Source organism: Chelonoidis abingdonii, chromosome 11, assembly GCF_003597395.2.
Source record: "Chelonoidis abingdonii isolate Lonesome George chromosome 11, CheloAbing_2.0, whole genome shotgun sequence".
Classification (NCBI taxonomy): domain Eukaryota; kingdom Metazoa; phylum Chordata; order Testudines; family Testudinidae; genus Chelonoidis; species Chelonoidis abingdonii.
Genome location: NC_133779.1, coordinates 58,120,239 through 58,147,641, shown reverse-complemented (window position 1 = coordinate 58,147,641; position 27,403 = coordinate 58,120,239). Strand labels below are relative to the sequence as shown.

Below are 27,403 nucleotides of genomic sequence, written 5' to 3'. Positions count from 1 at the left end.
CATTGACTGGATTAGGCCCCCACCCCTCATGGTCACCCCACCCACACATTCTGCCAGCACAGGCCCTGCCCCACAGCCAGGCTCCCTGCCCAGAGCACCCTCGCAGGTGGGGGCAGAGTCCAGGGTCCGTCAGCGCCCCTGGGAGCAGAGGGCTCCTTAACCCAAGGGCTGAGGGAGACCTGCCAGCCAGAGCCGGACCAATCCCGACCGCAAACAAGGGCAGATTTTCCCCAGGGAAGGGAATTGACCCTTGGCACAACTGCCCCAGGGACAGGAGGGATCCTCCAGCCCTTGGAATGGTTGCATGCAGACTGGGTGGCTGCCTGGAAAAGGGCTGTGCTAGCTCTACCCTCAGATGTGGGCTGCAGGCAGGTAGGTGGGTGAGCTCCCCACCTACCCATCACCCCCAGCCCTCTGGAGCTCAGCATCAGGCCCCTGCCACACAAGCCTCCCCAGCCACTCCCTACCTCCACGCAGGCTGAGCGACACCCAGCAGGTCTGCCTCCAAACCATGCCTGGGAACCAGCTGTACACCCTTGTGCTTCACACCATGCTTCCCTTGCTCTTATGTCCTGCCCCGCACCAAATGGTGGGATCTACTGTGACCTGCAGAGGGCAGAGAACCCCAGGGGGGCAGCCTGGACCCCACACTGGTTCCACAGCCCACCAGGGGTATCAGCTGGCAGCTCATCCACAGAGCCATGAGCACAGGCACGTACCTGGCATGGTGCACAAACTCCTCTGACACCAGCCCCTTCTGCTGCAACGGAGACCCTGGCACACAACTGCGAAAGGCACATCAGCCTGCAGCCCCTCCAGAACCTTCTGCCTAGATTCTGGCTCCACTCGTCCCCCCACCTCCCAATCCATGCACACCCCATCCCTGGCCACACGAAGTCACAGGACCTCCTCGGCAGCCTGCTCCTAGTGCTCACCACAACGGCCGTTCATCTGGAGCAATAGAAGCTGGACTTCTCCCTCCGCACCCCAATCTCACCTCCCACTGGTGTCCACTGATTCCTTAGATGAGCGGCAGGTGCTATCGGGGGCTCTCCGCTTATTGTCCCCCCCCCCGGATCCCTGCATTTTAACCTTTCCTCATCCCTGGTTTTTCATTGGTTGACCCCAGAACCTCAGTCCAATGTCTCCTCCCCTTGGATTGAGGGGTCCTTTACTTGGGAGGAAGGGGGGGAAACTTTAGGCCAGCAGTCTCCTGCTAACCCAGTAGGGTACAGCTGTTGTGCCACTTGGAAAGCACGAGTCTAGTGAAAGCTACATCGGCCTGGTCTAGCTTGTACCCACTACAGGAAGGCCCCTTTATCCTAGTGTAACAGCAGGGAACATACCGGTGTGATGACAGCAGTCCCATGACACTGCTCTGCACACTGGGTCAACTGGTACAAAAGCCAGCCACAGATCCAAGCTAATTCTCACCCCTTAATTACAGCGTTGGGTTTCATTAGGGTGAAGATACATTTATGAGCTGTGTCACCCTAGTGCCTCGAGGACATAGAGCAAGACCTGGCTGTGCTCTGTGCTGTACAAACCCAGAATGTTGCTATAATGGGGAAAGCGCCATTGGCCAAATAGGCAGAGAGCAGCCCAGAGAGCAGGGGTTAAATACAGCAGGAGATGGGAATTCACACTTGACAGACAGGCCAGCGCGCAGCCGTCAGCATTCGCCGGTGGAGCGACCTAGGCCGGGATCATCAGGGTGTCTGAACAAGTTGAGGGTGGAGAAGTAGCCCAGCTGTCTCTGGTTCAGAGTGGGGACTACTGGTGCTGTGCCACCTGTTGCTATTCGTTGCCTCTCTACCCCAGCAAGCTGGCACCAGGGAGTGCTGCAACAAGCTTGCCAAGCTGAGGCACAAGCAGCCCAAGTGCCAAACAGCCTCCTGCCAGGATATCTCTTCCTTTCATTCCTGCGGGGATGGGAGGGAGAACGGAGCTGCTTCCTCGGCACGGAACGCAAGTTTAGGAGGATGACAGAGGATGGGCCAGTGTCACCCTTCAACTGCGGTCAGAACTCCTGGGTTCTCTCTCCAGCTGGGAGAGGGAAGTGGGGTCTAGTGGTTAGAGCCAGCAGGCTGGAAGGGAATAGCTCCTTAGAATATCCCATTATGGTCCCAATGAAAGAGAGACGGATGATGTAGGTTTTATCCCTTTACTTCCATCATCAGAGTTTGCAAGGCCCAGACTCTGTCCCATCGGAGGACACTGAACTCTCGATCGGATGGGACTGAAGACAAAGACAATCAAAGAATAGGCTGAAGACATCGAACCAAGGGACCGAGCAGATCCACTGTGTCCCGGGGCAAGGGGGCAGAAGTGGCTCACACACCAACACCAGCCAATCAGATCTTGCCAGGAAAAGTCCCTTCTGCCCGGCGCTCATCCCAGGTATTGATCTGAAAGAGACCAACAAGTTCCATTGATCACCCATTCCGGCGTGATCAGAAGAAAGGAGCTTGGGGTGGGAGGAGATGGCCAGGACTAAGGCAAGCTGGACAATGGCTTCTTGACTTCCCACTGGCAGAAAACTGGACTTCTCTGCACCATTTTTTGACTGAAAGCTAGAATTTTGATTAGTGCCTCATGGAAGCTGTACTTCAGGGTCCTTACCCCCACACTCTCTATCAGCTGAGGAACCCTATTTGGACTACAATTCCCATGATGCACAAAGGTCTCCTAACCCCCTTACCAGAGGGTATCATGGGAGATGTAGTGCAGCCACGGAACCTACTTCATAAAGGGCAGGGGGCCAGAAAGATATAAACTACAATGCCCATGAAACATTGCAGCAGAGGAACCAAATGGAAATATTTTGGTTTTCAGGCATTTGGATTTGATGACCATTTGCATTTTTTCCTGCAAGAAGCAGACATATGTCATGAAAAATTGTTCTGTTGTGGATCTGATTTTCCATCAGAATCACCTGACAGGGATCCGCCAGAGCTAGGACATGTCGGTTGACTGCCTGTATGAAAACAAGACAGCACTTTTGATTAGTGCTCCAGCCAAGGGGCTACAGGCTGAGGATTCTCCAAAGGGAACTCCCTGTATCCCACAAGCCTTTGGACCTGCAAAGGATTATGCGAGCTAGGTCACGGGGCCATTTTTGAGGTGGAGGGGCTGGTGCAACTGAAGGCAATAGGGACCCATGCAGTTCCTGGGGCTCTAGATCAGAGAGATCCTCACGTTGCAGCTTCCCAGCTACACCAATTGGCTCCTGCATCCATCTCTAGCCAGAATTAACACAGATGCTGGCCCAATCCTGTGAGGTGCTGAGTGCCCTCTGCCCTCCCCCACACGCCTGATAACTCTGCTTTCTAGCCAAGAACCTTTCAGCCCCAGTGACCTACCCAAGAGATGGGACAGAGGGATGTGTACACACGGCGGTACCACTGGCAGCACGTGGCGTCAGCTCCCTTGGCGGCCATGGCTTTCTCGCAGCGATGGAAGTCTACGAGAGAGAGAGAGAGAGAGAGAGAGAGAAGTTTCAAGGCTAGAAAAACTCCCCAAAGGACAATGCTGATGCTTCTGGGGGAGCACTGACGCTGTACCCCATAATGCTTTATGGGAATATGACATTTGTGCTGCCTGTGTCATGTAACATCTCTCTGTAAAAAGTTATGGTCTACTATATCTATTCATCCTATTTGTACACATATCATTTTGTACTTGAGGTTATGAATATTGGCTGTATACCTGCTTGATTCCTAAGTAAGCTTTGTGAGGCATTTGGTCAGCTTTAGGAAGGAATTTGCAAGATTAAGTACCCGATCAGGAAGCACCTGGGGAACAATGCATCTTGGAATGCTCCAATCCACATAAGAAGTCTTCCTGGAGACATACAAGATACCATGTGGACAACGGCTTCTGCTTGTAAAGACTGAGTCATGCATGGACATGTGACTTGCCCAGGTGACTCTAGAACTCCATCTTGGAGCTGGACTTTGCATAGGAGAGGTCTCCACCACAAGAGAAAGTCTATTTAAGACCAGGGGAACCCCTCCATTTTTATCTTCAGCTGGCTAAAGAGAATGCCTCTCCACCCAAAAAGAGACCTGAAAGGAACTGCAAGAAGGTGAGTGATTGCTGGACCCGGACTAACAGGAGATTAGTCTGTAAAAGGGAGCATTTATCTGTATTCAGTTTGATTAGACATAGATTTGCGTGTTTTATTTTATTTTGCTTGGTGACTTAGTTTGTCCTGTCTAAACAGCAGAGAATCCTGTGGCACCTTATAGACTAACAGACGTTTTGGAGCGTGAGCTTTCGTGGGTGACGAAGTGGGTATTCACCCACGAAAGCTCAAACTCCAATAACGTCTGTTAGTCTATAAGGTGCCACAGGATCTCTGCTGCTTTACAGATCAGACTAACCGGCTACCCCTCTGATATTTGTCCTGTCTGTTACTATTGGAACCACTTAAATCCTATTTTCTGTATTTAATAAAATCACTTTTTACATATTAATTAACTCAGTATGTGTTAATACCTGGGGGAGCAAACAGCTGTGCATCTCTCTCTATCAGTGTTATAGAGGGTGAACAATTTATGAGTTTACCCTGCATAAGCTTTATACAGGGTAAAACGATTTATTTGGCTTTAGACCCCATTGGGAGTTGGGCATCTGAGTGACAAGAACACTTCTGTTAGCTGCTGTCAGTGACGCCTGCAGCTTTGGGGCAAGTAATTCAGACCCTGGTTCTGTGTTGGAGCAGACGGGAGTGTCTGGCTCAGCAAGACAGGGTGCTGGGGTCCCGCGCTGGCAGGGAAAGCAGGGGTAGAAATAGTCTTGACACATCAGGTGGGAGCTCCCAAGAGGGTTTCTGTGATCCAACCCGTCAGAAGCAGTTTCATCGATTCCAAGGCCAGACGGGACCACTGCCATCATCTATCTGACCTCCTGTGCAAAACAGGCCATAAAACTTCCCTGAATTCCTTCCCAGAGCAGATCTTTTAGGAAAAGATTCAATCTTGATTTTAAAATAGCCAGTGATGGAGAATCCACCACAATCCTTGGGAAACTGTTCCAGTGGTTAACACTCTCACAAACGTACACCTCATTTCCAGTCTGAAATTGTCCAGCTTCAACTTCCAACCCCTGGATGGTGTTAGACCTCCATCTACTAGACTGAAGATCCCATTATTAAATATTAGTTCCCCACTGCAGGAATACAGGCCCACGTTACATGTGGGTGAACTGTGGTTTTAAATTGAGTCTGGACATTAGCACAAGCAACTAGCCAAAGCACATGACCAAAAGAATGAGATCAGGACTAAGAGGAGTAGTTGGGTCACTGCATGTAGTGACCCATCCTGATACCGGCGTTACCTTACCTAAGGTTTGAGCTGAAGTAACGAATAAAACAAGGTTAAATTGGATACCAGGGGCATAAATACTTAAGAAACTGCTTCATCCAGCCATAGCTAAGGTCTGATAATTGGCAATGACCTCACAGGTTTGTTAAAAGGTATTAGGGGTTCTCTGCTAATACTCGCCTGACCAAGTTGGAGGCTACCAATATGGAGCCAGGTCTACACTGCAGACCTATCTTGGCATAACTTCATCGCTCAAGGGTGTGAAAAATCCAGGCCCTTGAGCGACTAAGTTATACGGACCTTAACCCCACCCCGCCTGCATGTAGACAGTGCTATGTCAAAGGGAAGGCTTCTCCCACTGACCATCGACACAGCTACCGCCTCTCAAGGAGGTGGATTAACTACACCCATGGGAGAGCTCTCTGTCATCAGTAGCGGAGCGTTTTCACTTAAACGCTGCAGCATTTTAAGCTTAGACTTGCAGGGTTTAGCATGTTTGTAAGTATCTTGGTCAAATGCTCATCAAAGTTTTGCTACTGTAGTAAACTGTTTATTATTTAGGCATGTTTAGAGTCATTGAATTAATACCATTTGGCCTTTGGATTTAATAGAGGAATTTATGGTTAAATTAGTGTCAAGGGAATACCCTTGATAACAACTCCAACTCCCACACAGGTACCTGCAGACTGGGACCAAGCCACTCCGTAACCTTCTCCTGAAGCTAAACATACTGAGCTCCTGGAGTATCTCGCTAGAAGGCAGCTTTTCTAACCCTTTAATATTTCTCCTGGCTCTTCTCTGAATCCTGCCAATTTATCAGCATCCTTCCTGAACTGTGGACAGAGGACTCCAGCTGCGGTCACACCAGTCCCGACTCAAAGGAAAATCAACCTCCCTGTTCCTACTCAAGATTCTCCTGTTTACGCATCCCAGGATGGCATTAGCCTTTTTGGCTGCAGCATCGCACTGGGAGCTCACATTGGGCCAATTACACACCACGACCCCAGATCTGTTTCTGAGTCACTGCTTCCCAGGAGAGAGTTCCCCAAATGAAAGGCTGAGGGATTAAGAAACCCATGGCTGAGGCATCCGTGTAGCTTCAAGGCCTAATAGCAACAGGTGCTGAGCACTGGAAGTCAATGGAAATTGACAGCCAACTGCTAGCCCTTATTCTGTACGTGCTCAAGGACACAGCTTGCATCTCCCCTGCTCTAACACACCTTAGATTAAAGGCTTGGTGCTAATCAGGCCCCCATTACTGTCATATCTGAGCACCTTGAAAAGTTTTCCATAGATCAGTTTTCCATTGGAAAATGCAGTTTCACCAGAATCGCAGATTTTGCAGGAACATGTTGATTTCAAGAATCTTCAAGGGGAAAGAGTCAAAACGAGTCTTTTCATCAAGGTGAAAATGTTTTTTGAGACTTTATCATTTAAATTTGTCTATTATGTTAATTTTTTATATATTTATATTTTATATGATATGAAAAGTCAAAACAAACACTGCGATGGTTCTGGACCAAGTTCTGAGGGAATCTTCATTCCATTGAGAATTTTGAAAGTTTTTGTTCTGGTTTGCTATCAAAATATTCAGAATTACCCACTGGATGGGAAACCAGCTTCCAACCGTCTCTGCTTTAATGGGTTTATCTTCACCACATTTCTGTGAAGCAGGGCAGTGCTATTACCCCATTGGACAGATGGGAAAAGTGAGGTACAGAAGGCTAAACAATTTACCTGACATCACATGCGGTGCAGAGCAGGGAATTTAATCTCAGGTCTCTGCAGTTCCAGGCGAGCAGTGCCCTAATCACTTGGCCATCCTCTCTCTCATTACCAAGAGACAATATGCTATCAAAGCCTTTAAGAGAAGATATTTTTTAAGCTGAATATTGTTTAGGCCCTATTGAATGAAAGCTAAAAAACCCAGAGCTAGACCTCTCCTTGCAGTGCTGGAAGCCAGACACATCGGTGATATGGGTAAACAAACAGAGACACCATAAGCTGACGAGAAATCTTTGAAGATTCTGTCTGTCCTTCATACAGCAGCATAATTCCAATTTTCCATCTTTCACAGATGATTTTGAATGAAAGCTGCTGCAGCTTTATCAGCTACATCCTGTTGAGCTACTCGCAGGAGTAACAAGCTGAGACACAGACTAACTCAAGTGTCTGGGGAAAATGAGGTGTTCAAAGCAATTCTGGATTCAGAGAAGCCTGTTTGGGCCAACTGAATTGCCCATTATTAAGCAGCAATTCAGGATGAATTGCCTAGGACTGGAAGGTGGCACCCTTGAGTTCAGGCAACTCCATCATAGCATCTAATGAGGGCTTGTTTATTAATCTAATTTAAATTTCTCCCATCGTCTTTAGTCCTGCCACAAAGATCAATCTACTGTACTGTGCGCTGTACAAAATCTAACAAATCCATCATCTCACTGGTACCTCAAGCTTGGAATGGCATGTACCAGAGCTTTCTATTTCCTGGTTTTCAGAGGGTTCAGTTTAGCCCTTCTCCACATTCTGGAGGGCATGAGGCAGCACCAGCTGCCTTAAACTCTGCATTAACTAAATGTGAAGGCCACTGACATGCACTTAATGGAAAGGGAAGCAAATTGGTAGTGGGTTCAAAACAGGGGTCAGGTCAAGTTCTCTGTGGATTATACAGAGGTCAGACTAGATGATTTAATGGGCCTTCTGGCCTTTAAATCCGTTCATCTCATCCAGGGAACTTCAAGGGGTCTACACATCATGTGTAGAGCCCTGCAAATCTGTGGATATCCACTTTATATCCACAGATTGGATGCAGATACACATTTTGTATCCGCACAGGGCTCTAACCATGTGCAAAGTTATGCAGGTCCTTAAGTCTTTGCGGATCAGGGTTTCAGGTCAGAAATTCTTCAAGACAAGGACTGTCTTTTCATGGCATGTGTGCAGAGCACCCAGCACAATGGGACCATCATAGATCGAGGCCATTAGATACTACCTTAGCGGTGCGTACATTTAAGAGTTAGTTACAGGAGAGGAAAGCAAATTTGTTTCATCATTACCTGGATATTTTTAACTATCAATTTATGGACTGTGGGCAATCTAAACACTAGACAAGAAGCGAAACTGACTATGCCTGTGTCACCAGCCAAAGTGAACAAGCTGCATCAGGGTTCAGATCATTTGGTTGCTAACAGCTAGTCTCACCGAGGTAGTTCTGCCAGCAGTTGCGAGTCTGGTTCTGGTTTGGGAATCTGCTGTCGAAGGGGGCGGTTTTGTAGTTGTCCAGCTTGGCCTGGATACTATCAGCCATTTTTCTTGTTCTAGGGAGGGGGAAAAAAAATCATGTCATTTGTATTGTGGCAGCAGCTAAAGATCCCAAACAGGGCCCTACTGCGCTGGGCACTGCACAGAGGGAGAGACAAGCCCTGCCCCAGCTGAGATCGGGGTCCCGTTGTGCCGGGCACTGCACAGACACAGTGAGAGACAGCCTCTACCTCAAGGCGCTAATAATTTAATCCCAGCAAATTCTCTGAGCTTTGGGCAGTGGGGGCTCCCCAGGAAGCACGACAGGCTTCACGCCCCTTTGCTCTGGGATCTGGTTCCCCCCAATGGTATTTAGACTCACAGCTACATTCTGTCCATGGGAGGCAGCAAGTGAAGCCCCCTTCGAGCTACCAGTGAGACCAGATTGCAACACCCCAGCATCAGTTAACTCAGGGAGCGCAGCCAGACCAGGCTCGCCGAGCCAGCTCCAAGGAAGGGAAACCTCTGCAGTCTTCCCCCCCGACGGGAAACCGGGGTGAGCTCTGGGGCTTCCCATCGCCTCGGTCATATTCCGCAAGAGCCAGTCCCGGCCTCGCCCCGCCGTCCCCTGGGGCTGAACCCTTCGGATCGCGGCGGAGTGACACCCCCCCCCGCGGGCCTCCCCGCCCAAGCCGGTTTCGGGGGGGGGGTTAAAATCCGCGCGAACCTCCCCCCCGCGGGTTCCCCGCCCCGCCCCCGCGCCGGCCGGAGCAAGGCCGCGGATCCGGCGAGGGCTGAGCCGAGTCCCGGGGGGGTGGCCGCGCGAGGGACCCGTGTTCGAGTCCTCGGGCGCGGGGTCCCCACGGTCAGCCGCTGCCAGGGCGGAGGGAGGCGCCGGGGATCCCCACCCCCAGTCGGCTTCAACCCCCCGTCCGGCCTCACCCGCGCGGCGCTCTTCCTGAAAGTGACTTTCACCTGAGCCGACAGCCGGAAAGCGGGACACAGAGACGGATGGGCTAGAGAGGCGCCGAAGTGACGCTTTATCATGGAGGACGCAACGCCCAGGCTAGAGAGCGGGGCGTAGCGCGGCTAGAGCGTCGCCGCAAGAACATCGAGAGGGGCGGCTAGAGCGGCAACCAGAAGAGGGCGGTGACGGTGATGGAGCGTGTCCATCGGAGTCTGCCACTCCCGCTGTTACCACAATACACATAATAACGGAACAAAAAGAGACACTGTTACCGTAATACTCATTATAATCGGGCAAACAGAGAGACACTGGATCAGGCCTGCACAACCGTAAAGCTGCCAGGGCCATATTACTCCAAAGAAAAACAGCTGTTGGTGCCACCAAGCATAAACTAGGTAACTTAGAAAAGTAAAAGGCAATAAGAATATAAGATCTCCCTGTTTCAGGCTCTAGTGAACAAGAGTCCCTCCATGTTTAAACTCTAATCGACCTAGCAGGCCAATAAATAAACAAAAGGCCAGGTGTCCGGAGCCTATCTAGTTGCAAGGTCGCTCAAACTGGTATAGAGCAGAAATAATGAAGCCTGCATACTTCTGCACAAGGAGTGAAAATAAACACCTCTGGAAGGACAGATAGTGGTTCAAAGGAGTGGGCCTAACGAACTAGAACTTGTAGTCGCCAGCTTTTGAGTTTAACGTTAATGACGCTGATTAATGTAACTGCTATAGGGGGAAAGGGCGGGGGGAAGGGATGGCTTAGCTAGAGGTAAGTATAAAAAGGTAACCTGCTTGTATTAACTCGTTGCTGGATTGAGGCAGGTCAAGTCTCCAGCACCACTTTGAGATCTCAAATAACCTTGCTTGTTTCTCCACTCGGTGTGTTTATTGGAGCTGAAGCACTCCGGGCAACGGACTACCACCTGTGTTTGCCTCAGCAGTCTATCTGCCCGCAACACAGCTGAGGGCCGACCCTCACCCCCCGACCCCACAACCCCACCAAACACAATACCCCGCGCTGCCCAGCCCCCTGAAATACTCCCCCACCCCACGGAAGCAACCCTGCTTGCCCAGCGCTGCCCCACCGAAACAGCGGTATTGAACCTTGGTAATATGTTATAGTGGGCCCCTAAGGTAGTATAATTAAGGTAAAAGAAAAATGTCTGTTTGCTAGAAGTAGAATAAGATCCCCCCCGTCCCCCGCCTTTGTAATCAATTGCCCTGTTGAATGAATGAGGTGTGACTGAGCAGGGTGTGGAAGGCAGCACCTCCAGAGAGCTGCAACCCTTGGAGAGGGGATGGGAGCCAGATCAGATCAGTAGAACAGGTCAGCTGACTCCTCGCTGGCCTCCTCAGCCCCCCAACCCCTGGCTCACCTACTCAGCCCCTGGAGCAGGGTCAGGGCACAGTGCCCAGGCGGAGGCGGCTCACATGCCCGGGAGCTGCAGAGCCTGAGCGCAGCGAATAGGGAACCAGGCATGCACTGGGGCCGGCGCCCACATGCATCCACTGCAGCCTGCAGGAGCCCCGGGGGGGGAGGGGGTGGCGCTGGGCTGCAGCCTGGGCAGGAGGGGCGGGGTGCACCATGCCAGCTCCTCCATGGCTGGGGCTCCCTATTGCCACAAGCCGACGTTCTGGCTCTCCAATGCCTCCGGAAGGCGGCTGCTCCCTGCCAAGCCAGGGCATCGCCTTTTGGCACCCCCAACCACTTGGCCAAGTGGTTGCACCAGGCCTGCATCTAGCCCACTATCCTGTCTTCCGACAGTGGTCGATACCAGGTGCCCCAGAGGGAATGAACAGAACAGGGAATCATCAAGTGATCCATCCCCTGTTGCCCATTCGCAGCTTCTGGCATTGCATTGTATACGTGAAAGCAGTGGAAATGCAGACCTGGAGAAAAAATATCTGCAAACAGAAATAGTGTTTCCTTAAATGTCCCTTAAAATAAAACATTCTCCCTTATTTTTCATGTGGTTTTCCCTTATTTCCATCCAACAAAGGTGGTCACCCTGAACCCTAGGGAGGGGCTGTTAAATTTTATCTCTGAGGGGGAACCTGAAACTCTGAGCCCCCACAGGCCCCAGCAACTGCCCAACTTTTGTAGGCAGTGTGGGGACCCCGCAGTGGGGCTCCCCCATTTGTCAGGGATATTTTTAGTAAAAGTCACAGACAAGTCACGGGCTTCGGTGAATTTTTCTTTATTGCCCGTGACCTGGCCGTGACTTTTATTAAAAATATCCCTGACAAAATCTGAGTCTTAGGCATCAGCAGTGTGGGGTGATGCTGGGAGCCACTGCAGTTCGTTGGCCCAGAAACGCGATGCGGGAATGTAGGTTACTCGCAGCTTGGAGGTTAAAACCAGAGATGCCCTGGGCACGTGCTGGCCACAGCCCTGACTTGGGCTCTCTGTGACTGTGCTCCCTCGCCCCCCCGCCCATCAACACCCTGCCATCTCTGCTGTGTGTCCATCTGCCTGTCTCGTTAGGGGACAGTGTTGGTACCGATCACTGGGGAGCGAGTGTGGGTTGTCCCTCCCCTCCACCCCCCAGGTTACTATCTTCCACCCAAGGTACCTTTGCCCCCCGGTTAATCGATCAACATAGTGAAGTCCCTAATAGACTTCAGGAGCTCTCCATCTGCCCACCTTCATTGGCTTTTAGGGAGCTGTACATGGGTAGGATGCTTTTTCGGTGGTGGAAATGTCATTAAATTGTGGTGAAATGTCAGTAAATGCAAAACCCTTCTCTCAGGGCCGGCGCTTGCGTTTAGGTGGCTTAGGCAATCGCCTAGGGCGCCAGGATTATTCGGTGGACAGCATTTTGCCGGAGGCGGTGGCAGGTGGCTCTGGTGGAGCTGCCACAGTGGTGCCTGCGGAGGGTCCACTGGTCCGTGGCTCCGGTGGAGCTGCCGCAGTCGTGCCTGCGGATGGTCAGCTGCTCGCGCGGCTGCGGTGGACCTCTATCAGGCACGATTGTGGCAGCTCCACCGGAGCCGCAGGAACAGCGACCGTCCGCAGGCACGACTGCGGAGCCAGGGGACCAGCGCGCGGGGCGGTGAAATGGCCGTGCGCCTAGGGCGCTCAAACCCCTAGCGCCAGTCCTGCCTTCTCTCCACTGTGACATTCCCTTATTTGTGTTGGGGTAGCTCCTGGGGCCCTGGTCATTGCTGGGCTGGGAAGGGTTCGATTTTTTTTGTTAAATGTTGATTTCACCTACACTCGCAAATCGCAGAAAAAAAATGTCCATCCATGATAATCGAAGTTCACAGCTAGGCAAAGTAAGGAAAATGCTGCCTGACAAGATCTTAGTTTGATTTAAGGATGTTTGCTTTGTACCCTGTGACATGTGATGTTGACCATTTGCGTTTTAACGGTTATAAACTTTTGAATCTCAACATCTACTGTCATTAATTATGGTCTGACCTCGCCCGATAGCTTCTTGCAACAGAGAAAATTTAAACAGGCAGAAATTGAAAAAAAAATGCTTAAAACAAACATTGATATTCAATGTTGAAATTATCAAAAAAGAAAAGTTGAATTCTGCCAAGCTGCTCACAGACCAGGGCTCCCCGCTGGGTGCTGACAAACACAAACACGTTCCTTCTACTGGAGATTTTACCGTTCTGGCTTGTCTATGCCTGGAACTATTTCTAAATAGCTTCATGTGGGGACACTCACACTGGAATAAGGGCGTCCACCTAGGGAGTTAATCAGGCATAGCTTCTACGCTTTAATCCGAATTAACCTTAATCTGAATTAATTTCTGAGTGTAGACAAGCCTAGAATAAGAGTGTCTTGACCCTGTTTAGCTTAACCCAAACAGGTCACATTGAACTGTGCATGAAGAAGCAAGACCACGCTGGCTTTACTAAATACATATCTCTTTTAAAGAACACAAAATAGATTTAGTATAAAAATACAAAAGACTTAAAACTCCATTTCTTTTAAAGAAAATGGTCTGACTCCACCTCAGCAGAAAGAAATCAGCAGCATCAATAGCTGCACATTATGCACAATAAGTTCCTGGTTCTCGCCAAATCCTGCAAACTCCTGTCACCCTCCACATCTGATCTTGCGCCTCTGAAACCCAGGAGGCAGGTCCCAGAAATCTCACAATTTTAAAGCATAATAAATGAATGATGATGAAATCTGCACTTGGATCCACTGGGGGAGGTTGCTGGCACCTCATGCGTGAATGTCAGGGATGCTGCAGCCAGCTGGAACCGAGCACACAGTCATGGGGAATTTCTGGGGGCAGCTTAGGGGGATATCATGTTCTTCTGTTAAGCCTGGGGTGAGGGAGCTGCTGTCCTATTGCTCTTCAGCCCCCCTACACTCCTCTGCCTCCTCCCCCACAGCCCTCTGCTCCCCTCAGTCTGCCTCTGACCCCCCACAATCCCTTGCACCCCCATTCCCCTTCAATCTTCTCCCTGTCTCTTTCCAGCCCTCTCCTGCTCTCACGTCCCCCCACCTCCACCTCCTCCTAGCCTCCTGTCAAGTCCCCTACCCCCAGCTTGGCAGCTGTTTCCCCTGAGGGCAGCCTGGCCTTAACCCCACTGAGGACACCGGGACACAGTAGTCATGGAGTGAAGGGAAAATCCCATGACTGAGGCCGGGACTAGAGAGATTCCAGGAAGCAAGAGATTCTGGGGAGCGGCGGCGAGGTGGGGGAAATGGCCAATCCTGCTTGCGCTTTGCAGGGCTGCAAACTGACTCCAACCCAGGAAAAGACTGTCTGTGTACCAGAACGAGGGTGTCGGCCTGCGGGCGTTATACCAGCACATACTAACTAGCCCAGAACACCTCTAACTCGCCCAGTATAACCATGCTGGTTTAACTGGTAAGTCTGTCCCACACCCAGACAAGGCCTGGGAGAGTTCGGAAATTCTCCTCCAGGTTGCGTGGCCCAGGGATATTCTGCCCCCTGCTGGTTCAGAGGGAAATTTCGGTCACACTTTGTAACAGGGGTTCTGCTACCCCCACACAAGTGGAGCCTGATTCAACATAACACCGTAGTGCTGGAAGGGACCTCGAGAGATCATCTAGTCCAGTCCCCTGCACTCCTGGCAGGACTAAGTATTATCTAGACCATCCCTGGCAGGTGTTTGTCTAACCTGCTCTTAAAAATATCCAGTGACAAAGATTCCACAGCCTCCCTACACAATTTATTCCAGTGCTTAACCACCCGGACAGTTAGAAAGTTTTTCTAATGTCCAACATAAACCTCCCTTGCTGCAATTTAAGCCCATTGCTTCTTGTCCTCTCCTCAGAGGTTAAGAAGAACAATTTTTCTCCCTCCTCCTAGTAACAACCTTTTATGTACTTTAAAACTGTTATCATGTCCCCTCTCAGTCTTCTCTTTTCCAGACGAAACAAACCCAATTTTTTCAATCTTCCCTCGCAGGTCATGTTTTCTAGACCTTCAATCATTTTTATTGCTCTTCTCTGGACCCTCTCCAATTTGTGCACATCCTCCCTGAAATGTGGCACCCAGAACGGGACACAATACTGCAGCTGAGGCCTAATCGGCCCAGAGCAGAGCAGAAGAATGACTTCTTGTGTCTTGCTGACAACACTCCTGCTAATACATCCCAGAAAGATGTCGCTTTTTTTGCAGCAGGGTTACACTGCTGACTAGGGTGACCAGATGACAGGCACAAAACATCAGGATACAATGGAAGGAGTGCAAAATATCAGGACAAATGGCTTCCCAACCACACATTGGTCGGGATGCAGGACAAATAACTCAGTATTGGGACAGTCCCAATTTTATCGGGATGTCTGGTCACCCTGTCCCTACTGCAGCCAGCCACCTTCGAGTTCTCCCTCTTCTCTCCCCGGCTGTGCTCACCTGATTGCAGCAGCTCAGCGGATGGTCCAGCTTTGCTCTTTCACTTCCATTCTTCTTCACTTCTTTGGGTGGCTGCATTTGCCATGGAGCAGCCTAATGGAAATAGCCTAGTCCTCCATCTAGGCATGCAGGCCCAGCAGCTAAAGCCAAGCCCCACTGAGAGCAGTGGGAGATTAGCCTGGAGTGTCAGGAGTGGAGACTTGGCCCATGGGGACCCCAGGCACTGCAGCTGCTGCCATCTACATGGTGAATCCTCCAACCCATCACCAAACAGCTCTTCCACATTCTGCAAACTGGCCTCACGGGCTGACTGTCTAGGAAAACAGAAACCCTTTGCTAGAGCAGGAGAGTCTCTTCAATGCCTCGCTCTTTCCACGGCTTCCGAAGGGTCACAGTCAAACACCTGCGAGTCTCTAGGAGGCTCTCAAGAAGTTCCCTGCTCAGTCAACTGGCACCCACTAGCAATGGTCTCTGACAGTGGCATTGCAAAGGGAATCTCAGCAGATGGTCCCTTCTATGGCTTCCTAAGTGGGAGGGAGGTCGATCTTGTCATTTCAGGCCTAGCTGTCAGAGTTCTCTGACTTTGGAAGTGGGTGGAGTCTAGTGGCTGGAGCTGGACAGGTATCAGTACCACACTTCCTTCCTGCCTCTGTCAGTGACGTTGTGTGTGACGTTGCAGCCAATTGCTTTCTATCCCTATGCCCCAGCGAACAGGGATAATACTGACCCACTTCAGAGGGGCTGGCAGGGGTCACCACTGTCATGACTCAAGATGGAATGAGTTAGTCTCTGTACCAGGGCTGGGATCCAGGGACAGGGAAAGCTCCCAACCAGGATATGTAGCAGGAGCCCATTTGTTGCAAAAGCCCCAAGTGGCAGGACGAGTGCATGGTTCTTACCTCCAGTAGGTGCATGGGATTGTTCATCTGAGCCTCAATGGGACCCATGTTGCTTGGTTTGACAGGATGAGATGACCTGTCACCACTGCTCCCTGAGCTGGGCTGGCTGCAGCATCTATCTGTGTGAGAGGCTGGGACAGAGCCTGAAAGACAGATGTGACAATCAGGGTTCTCTCACCTCCGGGGGAGAACAGAGATTCTGAACCCCAAAGAATAAGCAATTGAATCAGCTGATTCAATGAAGAATTATTGTGCCATACAGGTACATCATTAGGTCCTCTCATGGATTGGTAACTGGTTAAACACCACTCTGCACTGACCCCTGACCACAGGTGGCCCAATGGCCCACTGCACCTCCAACTTAGCAGCTCCAGCTACTAAGAGAGCAAGAACCAGAGGCCTTCCTGCTCCTGGGACAGAGGAGTAGGTTGATGATCTACCTGGAGGTGAGTGTTGTCCTTCCCCATGCCATGGTCTAGACTCCATTCAGGCCAGAGCACAGGAACTGCAGTTCCTACTCTGGATCTAGGGGCGATTTCAGTTTGCTGGCAGGAGACTGTACATGAGACGTTGCAGTTGTGGGGTGACCCAGGCACTAACATGGGCATGGAAGTTTGAGGAACAGGGTGGAGGCCTGTGTGGGGCAAGGAGGGCAGGGATTTGGGAAGCAAGAGCAGAGGATCAAACTTTCTTCATGTGGGAGAGGATGATCCTCATTGCAAAGATAGAGAAAGTGAGGCACCAGGTGGGAGAGTGACCTGGCCAGGATCACGTTACCACTCAGTGGCAGGGCTTCAGGATAACCTGTTCTCTGCTCTCATCACTGGACCTTGCTGCCCATTCTGTATGACCACTCCAGCCATCCTCTCCCATAGGCCATCCCCATTCCTCTCCAACACCAGGCTGTTTCCATAATGGAAGCAGGCTTGTAACAGAGTTCACTCACCAATAGGTGCCCCTTCCTGGCAAGGCCTGGGATCACAGCTTTCTTGCTGGGCTAGCACCCCCGCCAAGAGTCGCTAGGGCACTCTGGCAGTTTTTTGCCTGGGAACTCAGCCCTTTAGCCAGGTGACTGTCTTTTAGTACACTCCTTCCTGGGTCGTGCCCGTCCCAAACGAAAAGTCCAAACATGTCTTTAACTAATGGTCTGAGTGAACGGAACCTCAGGCTGGCAATGGGCTCAGCGGCAGCCAGGACCAGCAGCCTGCCATAAAAAAAAAAAATATTGGCTCGTGTGCCACAGGTTGAGGACTCCTGTTCTAGTGTATACTGTGTGTATTGTACTTTATAGTAATTTTCACTATACACGTGTAAGCAGAGTCAGGATGAGCTCTACCCTGACATCTGATGGTGAATTGTGGCAAGTTGTGGAACAGAACTTCAGGGGCTGATCTTGTTTGCATAGGCACACCCACCCTGCCTAGCATGAGCCAACAGCAGCCCAAATGGTCACTTGGGCTGCTGTGGGATCCCCAGTTTCTCTGTTATTGGGGCAGGAAGAATAAAGTGTCGTTACCCTGATTATGTGAATCAAGGACAATGGAACTGTTTTATGACAAAGGGACTCGCCATCAACTAAGTAGCACTCGCTAGACAAGGGATATGTGTTCCAAAACCCAGTGAATTGAGGGAGGTTGGGGAGAGGTGTTTGTATGGGTACTCTTTGAAGGGCTGAAGTATGAATTGTATGCTCTACTGTGGAATATCAGAGCTAATTTTAATTCTATTAGGAGTCTAATTACAAGCTGCTGAGTTGAATTTGCTTTGAGTCAGTGGTGCAGCAACTCTGAGAATCCCTTACTACAAGCTGAAATCACTAAAGAGCTAAAATTACTATGAGCTGAAATCACTGACTGCTGTGGGGGGTCCTGAAGCTATGTTGTTGAGCAGCTGGCAGAGAAGTTTGTGGGATGACTGGAGTGGCTTGTGGAACAGCTAGTGGAATGGTGGAGCAGAGCGGCTGGTGGAGTGGCTCATGGTGAAGGCTGCAGCAGAACCCCATGCAGAGGCGGGGCAGTCAGCCTCGGACCATGTAAGGTTCCCCTTAACACCACTGTGTGCCCCCACCCCCTCCAAGCAGGGAGGTAAAACTCTGCAGATAAACTTTTGAACTCTGGGGCTGCACTGATCAGCGACAGAGACTTTTGGGGTGTTGGACTTTTGGGACTTTGGGTGATTTTTTGGGGTTGCTGGACTTAAGACCCTGAGTGGAAAGGGACACTGCCAAACTTACTTGGGATGGGTCTTTTGCTCATGGTTTGTGTTATGAATCCTGTTTGTGATGTTTCCCCAACATAATGCCACATTGTTTCCCTCCTTTATTAAAAGGATTTTGCTACACTCAGACTCCATGCTTGCGAGAGGGGAAGTATTGCCTCCAGAGGGTGCCCGGGGGGTTGGTATGTAATTGTCCCAGGATACTGGGTCGGGGCTTGAGCTGGTTTTGCATTGTGTTTTGAAATGGAACCCCTAGATACTGAACCCGGCCCTTGTTGCTGCCAACTCAGATGGGCAGAAGGGTTACACACCATTTTCCTCTTACACACTGACCTTACTACCTAACCTCTACGTAAGATGTGATTCCACTGTATTCATTTTTGAAAGTTTTACAATAAACGATGCTCTGGCGGGAGGGGGGCTCTCCTTTTGCCTCTCAGTTAGGACTCATTCTATAATCAGCTTGGCTAGGCCCCAGGCTGTGCAGCCCAGGGGAAAGCACCCTGTTACAGGCCTGCTCTTCCCACTCCCACTGTTACTGGGCTGGGGTCCTTGCTCCCCATTTCAGACCTGGTTTCCAGAGGGGCTGACTATACACAGGCCCCACTGCCTGGAACTGGAGTTTGCTTGTTCTGGTGACTCTGACATTCAGGCCCTTCATCATTCAGAGGCTGACAGGTGTGGTGAGGGGGCTGGCAAAACCCCACTGCTGAGTGGAAGGAAGTCAAAAAGTTGGGATTCTGGAAGTTGATGGGTTCATTTGCCCTGCTGTGGGAAGTGGAGATGGAGACCGGAGATGCCATGTGATCAAGACTACCTGATGTTCTCTTCATGCCAGAGGGGCTGGAGCCTTCTGCCAGAAACACTCTCAGGAGTCCAGGTTTGAGGACATCTCTGGGGAGCCCCTTCCTAGGAACAAAACCAGGGTGATACGATGATGGAGACGTCTCTGTCCTAGAGGCGGGAGCCAGGGACAGGGGAAGCTCCCTGCCAGGCTATGCATCAGGGATGCCATTTCTCCCCCAAGAGACCCACACGCCCCAAGGAGTAAATGGCTCTTACCTCTATGAGGAAGCGGGGTCTTCCATCTAAGCCTCTTTGAGAGCCAGCGATGCTCACTTGGATGGGATGAGGTGACCTGTCCCCACTGCTCCCTGACATGGCTCAGCTACAGGATGCGCCTGTCTAAGAGGCTGTGCCAGATCCCAGGGCCTGGAAGACAGAGAAGGAGGCTCCTATTCCTTTCACACCTAGAGACCCCATAGAAGGGCCAAGGGGAGAATAAAAGGCAGGAGATGAAGCTAGCCTTGAGCCTCTGTCCCACCCCCACCTCCTCAAAAGTGGAGCTTCCGAGTTTCAGTGGGGCTGGGGCCCTGACACAAGGTCCTTTCTGCACCATAGGGGCCAGAGAGAGCTCTGCCTGGGTGCAGGGGGAATGGAATCGGGGTAAACCAAGGAAAGAGGGTAGGAGAGTGGGTGTGAGGGAAAGAGCTCCTGCTCCAGATGAAGGAATTTGGGGGGCAGAGGGAAGGACCCTGCTCCACAGAGAGAGGGAGAGAGTTTCTGTGAGTGCCAGGGGGCTCCATTTGCCCTTCCACTAGCTCCCTGTAGGGGTACCTCACCCTCCCACTCAGAGTGAGGCCACTCCGACTGGCCCAGCCTGGTCTGGACCAGAGTCTGCAGGGTAGCCGGGGGCGCACAATAGGGCTGGGTGATTGTGATGGGGTTGGGACTCACCACCGCAGCGCCTCCTGCTGGTCACTCCGGGAATTAGCTCAGTCTATGGGGAGCGACCTCTGCTGGCAGTGTCCCGTCCCTCTCTTGTCCTCTGTTGGCATCTGGACCCGTCTTGTTCCCCGCTTGACGATGTCCTTCTTCAGGCCACTGCCCTCCAGCAGAATTCCCCCTAGTCCAGCATCACCCCATTCCAGGGGTCAGAGGAGGTGTTAGCAACAGTCTTTGCACCTGCCTCCGTGGTCAACCACAACCCCTAAAGTCGAGCCCCTTGTCTCAAGGGCTGGTTGCAGTTTGTCTCAGCAACTGCATGGCCAGGTGCAATACTGCTCAGCACTGCTCTGTCCAAGGTGCTGGTCTTCGGCCTCATGGATTGTCAGGTCTGGGAAAGAGACACACACATTTGTCATTCTGGTTGCAGGGCTTGTTTCCTTCCAATCCCACTGGTGGCTGCACAGTGGCCAGAGCCCTCACTGTGTGCCCGGCCCAACAGAATGGCAGGGGGTGGTGTAGAACACAGAAAGAGAGAGAGAGAGAGAGATTCATCCTCTAGCCGGGTCGATCTGAGAGAAATTGGCTGGGGGTCCAGTCTCACTGGTCTATCGGGTGCCATTTCCCGGCTGGGTTCCTTACCCCTCTGGTGCAGCAGCAGCTGGTAGAGCCAGTAAACCCCCTCCCTGGCCTGCCGGCTGATGTCCTTGGCTGGGTCACCGACGAACAGAGCCAGCTGTGCCATGTGGTGACCCATCCTGGGGAATTCATCTGAGTTCTAATGGAAAGGAGAGGGAGAGGGGACTCCATCAGCATTTTCCTGTCAGCTTCCAGTCCCTGCCTGGGCCAGGACTCTCCTTCCACTCAGCCCCTCTGCAGAGCTAGATCCATAATTATCTCTGCCCGCAAGGGAGCCTGGAGCACAGGGATGCAGGCAGGGCCCTCCATGAGGATTTGCATCCCCAGCTGCTCCAGGATGCTAGGAAGGCATGAATCTGGAGCATGGTCCCCTTAAAAGCAAGAGTCGCCACTTAACCTGGACAAGAAGAACTTGACTCAAGCCAGGCTCATTCTCTGCTGTAACTCTGGCTCCCCAAGAGGGACACTCCTAACCCACAGCTCCTGCAGCAGCAGATCCTACAGCCCATTGGAGCCAGCCCACTCTCGCCTGGAGCCAGGAAGCTGGGGTCAGAGGCCACTTACGTGGAACTCAGGGAGGGTGATGATGGATCGGAGGAGGGCTGTGCTGCTCCTGATGGCCTTGGCTCTCTCTCGTGACACCCTGGGGATCAGTTCCTGGACACTATTTCAGCCCCACATTTTTGGGTGGACCTCCCACAGTGGGAGCTGCAGAGCACTTCCCCGCGACACACACACACACCCCTCCTGGTGTTGGGAGAGGAACAGGAGAAAGAACTAAAGAAGCAAGAGAAGAAAAGAAAGGAGGGAGGGAGGGATGGAGGAAAAGGTGAAATAAAAAGGACAAAACCTAATGTCCCCAGTGATTCTAAGGGACAAAATCCCAGGTGCAGAATAAAATTCTGCCTCCTTAAGCTCGTGTTTTCCATGCCAAGAATTCAACTGTCACCAGATGGATCAGACTGAACAGATTTCAAACCCTGAGGAGGCTCTTACCTCCCAAACAGGGATGGCTGTTTTATTGTAAAATCAGGAAAAGGGAAGGAGAAAACTCTAAAGAGGTTCCTCCTGGCGCTCACGTACGTGAACCCAAATACTCTCTCAGTCCTCAAAGAGAGACCTCGAGAAAGAGACTTGCTGAAGCAAAGCCACAGGGAGCTCTGAGGTTTCCCTGACCCCTCGCCCCTGTCCTGCCTGGCTGATGTCAGCATCTCTCTGTGAGGTCACCACCTCCCCACCACCTTGGACCAATAGTCTGAGCTCCTGCAAAAGGCCTTTGTGATGTCACTGCCACACCCCTCCCTTGCTGTGCTAATGTCCTGCCCCTGACCAGGCACTTTGGAGGTTTGAGCTACTCCCTGTGGATCACCCCACTCAAGAAGTGGTCATTCTAGGAAGCAAGCCAGCTAGACAGTAAAACATCAGACACTGCTCCCAATGCTACACTCAGTTTTTCAGAAATTAGTAGACTTTATGGCCAGAAGAGACCCTTAGAGCTTTTAATCTGACCCCCTGCATATCACAGGCCTCCTGTATGACACAATAGCTACTTTTGGGGCAAACACATTCCAGAAAGGCATCTAGTCTTCATTAAAGGACATATGGAGAATCCACCACTTTCCTTGGAAGCTTGTTCTTGTGGTGGATTCTCCATCCTCGCTGTTGAATATTTGTGCCTTAGTTGTAATATGAATTTGTCTCTTTTCACCTTCCAGCCACTGGTTCTTGTTATGCCTTTGTCTGCTAGATTAAAGAGCCGTTTAATAGCCAATATTTTCTCTCCATTAAGGCACTTCAACACTTCAATGAAGTCACCTTTCAATCTTTTTTTGATAAGCTAAACAGATTGAGCTCTTTCAATAGCCCACCAGGAGGCATTTTTCTCCAGCCCTCAGAACATTTGGTGCCTCTTTGCTGCCCCAGCTCCAATTTCACAACATCTTTTTCAAATGAGGACACCAAAGCTGAAGGCAGTATTCCAATATCAGTCTCACTGATGCCGTGTCACTTCCTGTGACGTTATTGACAATCTGTAACTGTATAGATCACCTTTGCGACCACTGTTCTATCTTTGCAGCCAATATTGTAGAAAGGTAGTCGTGTAAGGGTGCCATGGGAAGCCCTGGGTTCCCCCACCATCTGCCGCACCCTTCCCCACACAAAGGGCTGAAACCCTGACCACTGGGCAACATCCCCATGAGTGAAGGCCATCACGAGGCATCTATCTCTGAAAGTTTGCAGAGGATGTGGGAGCAGAAAGGGGAGACACAATGAGGGCGGCTCTTGGGAAGAGGGAGGGAGGGAGCCTTATGGGAATCTCTTGTTTACCACCATCAACCCAACGATCAGATCATTGATGCCTAGAATCTTCTCTGAAGTGCTGTATTTGACTGGATCTAGATTTTGAAATGGGTACCACATTTGCAGACGGAGAAATGTCAGCCAGTTGAGTGGAAGGCCATTGCGAGCTCAGCTAATTATGCAATGTGCTTTATGCACCATTTAACACGCTGATTAAACAGTAGCTCCCAATTTTCAGTTACATAGTTCTGTTTAGTGCTTTTCTCCAAAACACTTTCACTAATCATTTTGGGCAGCTTGGGAAAGTTAGCACATTCAGTGCACCAAGTATAAATATTGCTTGTTGGGACTGCCCTCTATTGGTAATAAGAACAGCCATACAGGATCAGACCAATGGTCCAGCCAGCCCAGAATCCTATCCTCCCACAGTGGCCAATGCCAGGTGCCCCAGAGGGAATGAACAGAACAGGTAATCATCAAATGATCCATCCTCTGTCACTCATTCCCAGCTTCTAGCAAATGGAGGCTAGGGACACTTTAACAGGATGGTTTTGTATCCCTGCCCATCCTGGCTAATAGCCAATGATGGACCCGTCCTCCAGGAACTTATCTAGTTCTTTGTTGGACCCTCTTATAGTTTGGGCCCTCACAACATCCTCTGGCAAAGAGTTTCCCCAGGCTGACTGCATGTTGGGTGTAGAAATACTTCCTCTTGTTTGTTTTAAAACTGGTGCCTGTTCATTTCATTGGGTGACCCCTAGTTCTTGTGTTATGAGAAGGAGTAAATTACACGTCCTTATTTACTTGCTTCACACACGTCATCATTTTATAGAGTTCTATCCTAGCCCCCCTTAACCATCTCTTTTCCAAGCTGGAAACTCCCCATAGTCTTATTAATCTCACCTCATACAGAAGCTGTTTCACACCCCTAATCATAGACTCATAGACTCATAGGTCAGAAGGGACCAACATGATGATCTAGTCTGACCTCCTGCACAAAGCAGGCCACAGAACCCTACCCATCCACTTCTATAAAAACCCCTAACCTATGTCCGAGTTATCGGAAGGCGACGTTCAATTTGGGTTGTAGTATACCTCAAGCACGAGAGCTTAGCCAGCATAGTAGCCTTTCTATTGTTCAGGCAGTCTCAGGGGAGCGAAAAATCCAGATGCAGTGTTACGTCACTCACTGTGTATGGAAATTCGTTCCCGTATTCACCAAATATAGGCATCAGCTAATGCCCTGTTACAGCTGTGGGCAAGGCTCCCCAGCCATGCAGTTAAGGAAAGAATTCCATTTTGGTTGCACATCTTTCTCGTACCTTTACCAATGACCATATATATATTCTTTTGAAGTATGGGGGACCAGCTCAGTACTGTAGGTTGGGCGACCATGAATTTATTAGTAGAGCAATATTACATTTCTGTCTTGCAATTGTGACAAACTCCTCCTCTACCTTGGTGGGCATCCTGCTGGCTTATTGCGCAAGATTTGCCACCTCCACGATTCAACGCCTGTGGGTCAGGAAGACAGCCAGAAACCATCAGCCTCGGTGTGAGCCATGTCACAGGGCAAGTCCTCCTGTGGTCTGATCAGAGTGAGGGTTTTGGGGGGAACCCAGGACCTGCCCTCTACTCTGGGTTCCAGCCCAGGCCCGTGTGGAGTGCAGCTGTCTATAGTTGGGGCCTCCTTGTACACAGCTGATGTACAGCTACAATCCCTCGCGGACTCAGGTCACACTTTCTGTCCTCCCATCGAACTCCTCCAGTATCACTGTACTTCTCTGTTCTCAGGCAGGTGCTATCAAGACCCCCCTTCCCCCCCCCGATCCCCCCCTGCCCCACTCGAACCCTCCTCCCAGTCCCCCTCCACAGTCCCTTTCATTCAGCTTCTTGCACAGGACTTTTAGCTGCTTGCTCCCCAGTTCCTCACACGCAGCTGCCCTCTCTGCGTCCTGCTCGCCTCTCTGCCTGACTGGAGTGAGTCCTTTTATAGCATCAGAGGGGCCTTTAATAGAGTCAGTGTGCTTACAGTTCAACTGACTCTCTTGCAGGTTAAGAGGTCAATGGTGTTCTCATTACACTGAGACAGCGCCGTCTGGTCACGCAGGGACACGAAAACCTGCATTATCTCAGTGGCCAGTATATCTCGCCTTCGACCCACAATGGACTGAGCTGCTGCCCAATGGACTGGGTCTATCCCACTATCTATCCCAGGGGTAGGCAACAACCTTATGAGGTACTGTGCCGACAGCGGATGCAAGCTGATTTCAGTGGCACTCCACACTGCGCAGGATTCCCGGCCACCACGTCCGGGGGGCTCTGCATTTTAACATAATTTTAAATGAAGCTTCTTAAACATTTTAAAAATGTTATTTACTTTACATACAACAATAGTTTAGCTCTATAGTATAGACTTACAGAAAAAGACCTTCTAAAAACGTTAAAATGTATTAGTGGCACGCGAAACCTTAAATTAGAGTGATTAAAGGAAGACTCGGCACAGCACTTCTGAAAGGTTGCTGAACACTGCTCTATCCCTTTCCTAATGACTTCCCAACATTTTGTTCGTTTTTTGGCTGCCGATGCACACTGAGTGGACATTTTCAGAGAACTATCCACAATGACTCCAAGATCTCTTTCTTACCGTTGTAAGAGCTAATTTAGACTTTGAATGACAGAGATTGGTCCCAAGCTGGGAAAAAAAATCCAGCCTGTGTATTGAGAAGTGTAAGCTGCCTGTAACATCTATGAGAGACAGACAGGCTGCTTGTTTCAAATCGTGCTTAATCTGTAGAATTTAGACTGAATTTTTTTTCTACATAACTACCTCTGATCTCTGTGCCTGCTACTTATAATCTCTTAACATCTGTCTCAGTTAATAAATCTGTCTTGGTTGAAGTGCTCAGGGCATCTCAGCTCAGTTTACAAAGGCTGGTGCATGTCCACTTTCCTCTGTTAAAATGGTGATCCACTCAACGAGTTTGTGCTGTCCAAGAGAAGCTTGGGTTGTGTAAGATGCTATAGTGCAAGGCAGGGAGCTGCAGTGATTGGCTGGTGCCTCTTGCCATAAGCTTCGTGAGTGGCTCCGGGATCAGTCATGCTGATGGCTGAGTGATCACAGCATCTGGAGGGGTTTGCTGGCTCTCACTGGCATAGCAATGTGAGAAACAGCCCAGGCTGGAGAGTTAGGGGGGCACAGCCGTCTATCAGTTCCAGGTTGTAACCTGGGGATCATGGGGCTCTGGCTGTCCCCTTTATCCCCATCTCCGGGGTGTGCACAACCCTTCTGCACAAGTACCAGCCACCCAGGGCTGACAGCCAGAGCTCTTAAATAAAAAGCACCTAACTCACACCTCCCTTGACACATTCCTGCACCTCTGTTGAGAGGTCTGCCCCACAGTTTGAGAACATGTGGAGTTGCCACTTGCAACGGTCCCCTCTGCCTTAGACTCTATGAATTGCAGTGACACAATGTAACGCTACTTTGCATACCTTGTGTAATATGCACTCTATCCCCTGCAAGAACAGCAGGAGAAATCGTATAGTCCAGTGGTTTTCAACAGTTTTCCATTGGCAGACCCCTAAAAATTTCAAAGGGAGGTGGGGAGCCCTTTGGAAATCTTAAACATAGTCTGTGGCTCCCCAAGGGCCCACGGACCACAGGTTGAAAACCACTGGTATAGTCACTGCTTGACCAATCTTTGATTTGTTATTTCGTTATGAAATATGCTCAAGAGACAAAATAACCAGCGTCAGTCAGGTTTATTAATATGCTACAGGAGAGGGGATACCAGTTGCCAAAGAGCCGTCCTCTGCAATCCCTTTAAAGTTGCCCTATGCAGAAGATTTGATCCCCTAGTTACAAATTTCAGTGGGTCTCGGTGATATGATTTTACAAGTTGCAAATTTCTTCCCACGTCACTGGAACCCAACCCCTCGCTTTGTCCCAGTTCTCTAACCTGTTCTGTTCCTCCCTTACTTGTGGGTTGAGACCAGCTTTCCAGAGCCTGAGCTGTGAAGATCCTTCCCAGCTTGTACTAGGCCATGGAACGACCGTATCTTGCCTTTGACACGTTTCCTATTGGCTTCTGCCAAATCCTTATTTCAGCAAACATAAGGAGTTCTGGGATACTTGGCATCAGGGAACAGGGTTCTGGTCCAGGCCGGCTTAGCCTACAGCAAAGTTACAGCATTTGTGCTTCATGCTAGTGGTGCTTAATGCTTACTAGCATATAGAAACGGT

At 50.5% G+C, this 27,403-nt stretch overlaps 1 protein-coding gene and 1 long non-coding RNA gene across 2 annotated transcripts in view; both read right to left on the bottom strand.

Moving 5' to 3' along the window:
* Positions 1-27,403, bottom strand: part of LOC142047541 (uncharacterized) — a 403,753-nt gene that overhangs the window by 365,188 nt on the left and 11,162 nt on the right. The window lies entirely within an intron of this gene.
* On the bottom strand, positions 2,151-9,550 carry LOC116819731 (cytochrome c oxidase subunit 6B1). Its single transcript, XM_032771702.2, has 4 exons — positions 9,507-9,550; positions 8,526-8,641; positions 3,363-3,463; positions 2,151-2,408 (listed from the first exon to the last, which is right to left on the bottom strand). The coding sequence occupies exons 2-4, from the start codon at positions 8,629-8,631 to the stop codon at positions 2,355-2,357; spliced, it is 261 nt and encodes an 86-aa protein (XP_032627593.1). The 5' UTR covers positions 8,632-8,641; positions 9,507-9,550; the 3' UTR covers positions 2,151-2,354.

Bases quoted from the DNA above. Each gene is read 5' to 3' on its own strand.
- LOC116819731 (XM_032771702.2), bottom strand. From the start codon at position 8,631: ATGGCTGATAGTATCCAGGCCAAGCTGGACAACTACAAAACCGCCCCC. The intron at 3,464-8,525 runs GTGAGACTAGCT...TCTCTCTCGTAG, and splicing joins CTGCTGGCAGAACTACCTCG to ACTTCCATCGCTGCGAGAAA. The intron at 2,409-3,362 runs GTAGGTCACTGG...GGTCTCTTTCAG, and splicing joins CCCTCTGTCCCATCTCTTGG to ATCAATACCTGGGATGAGCG.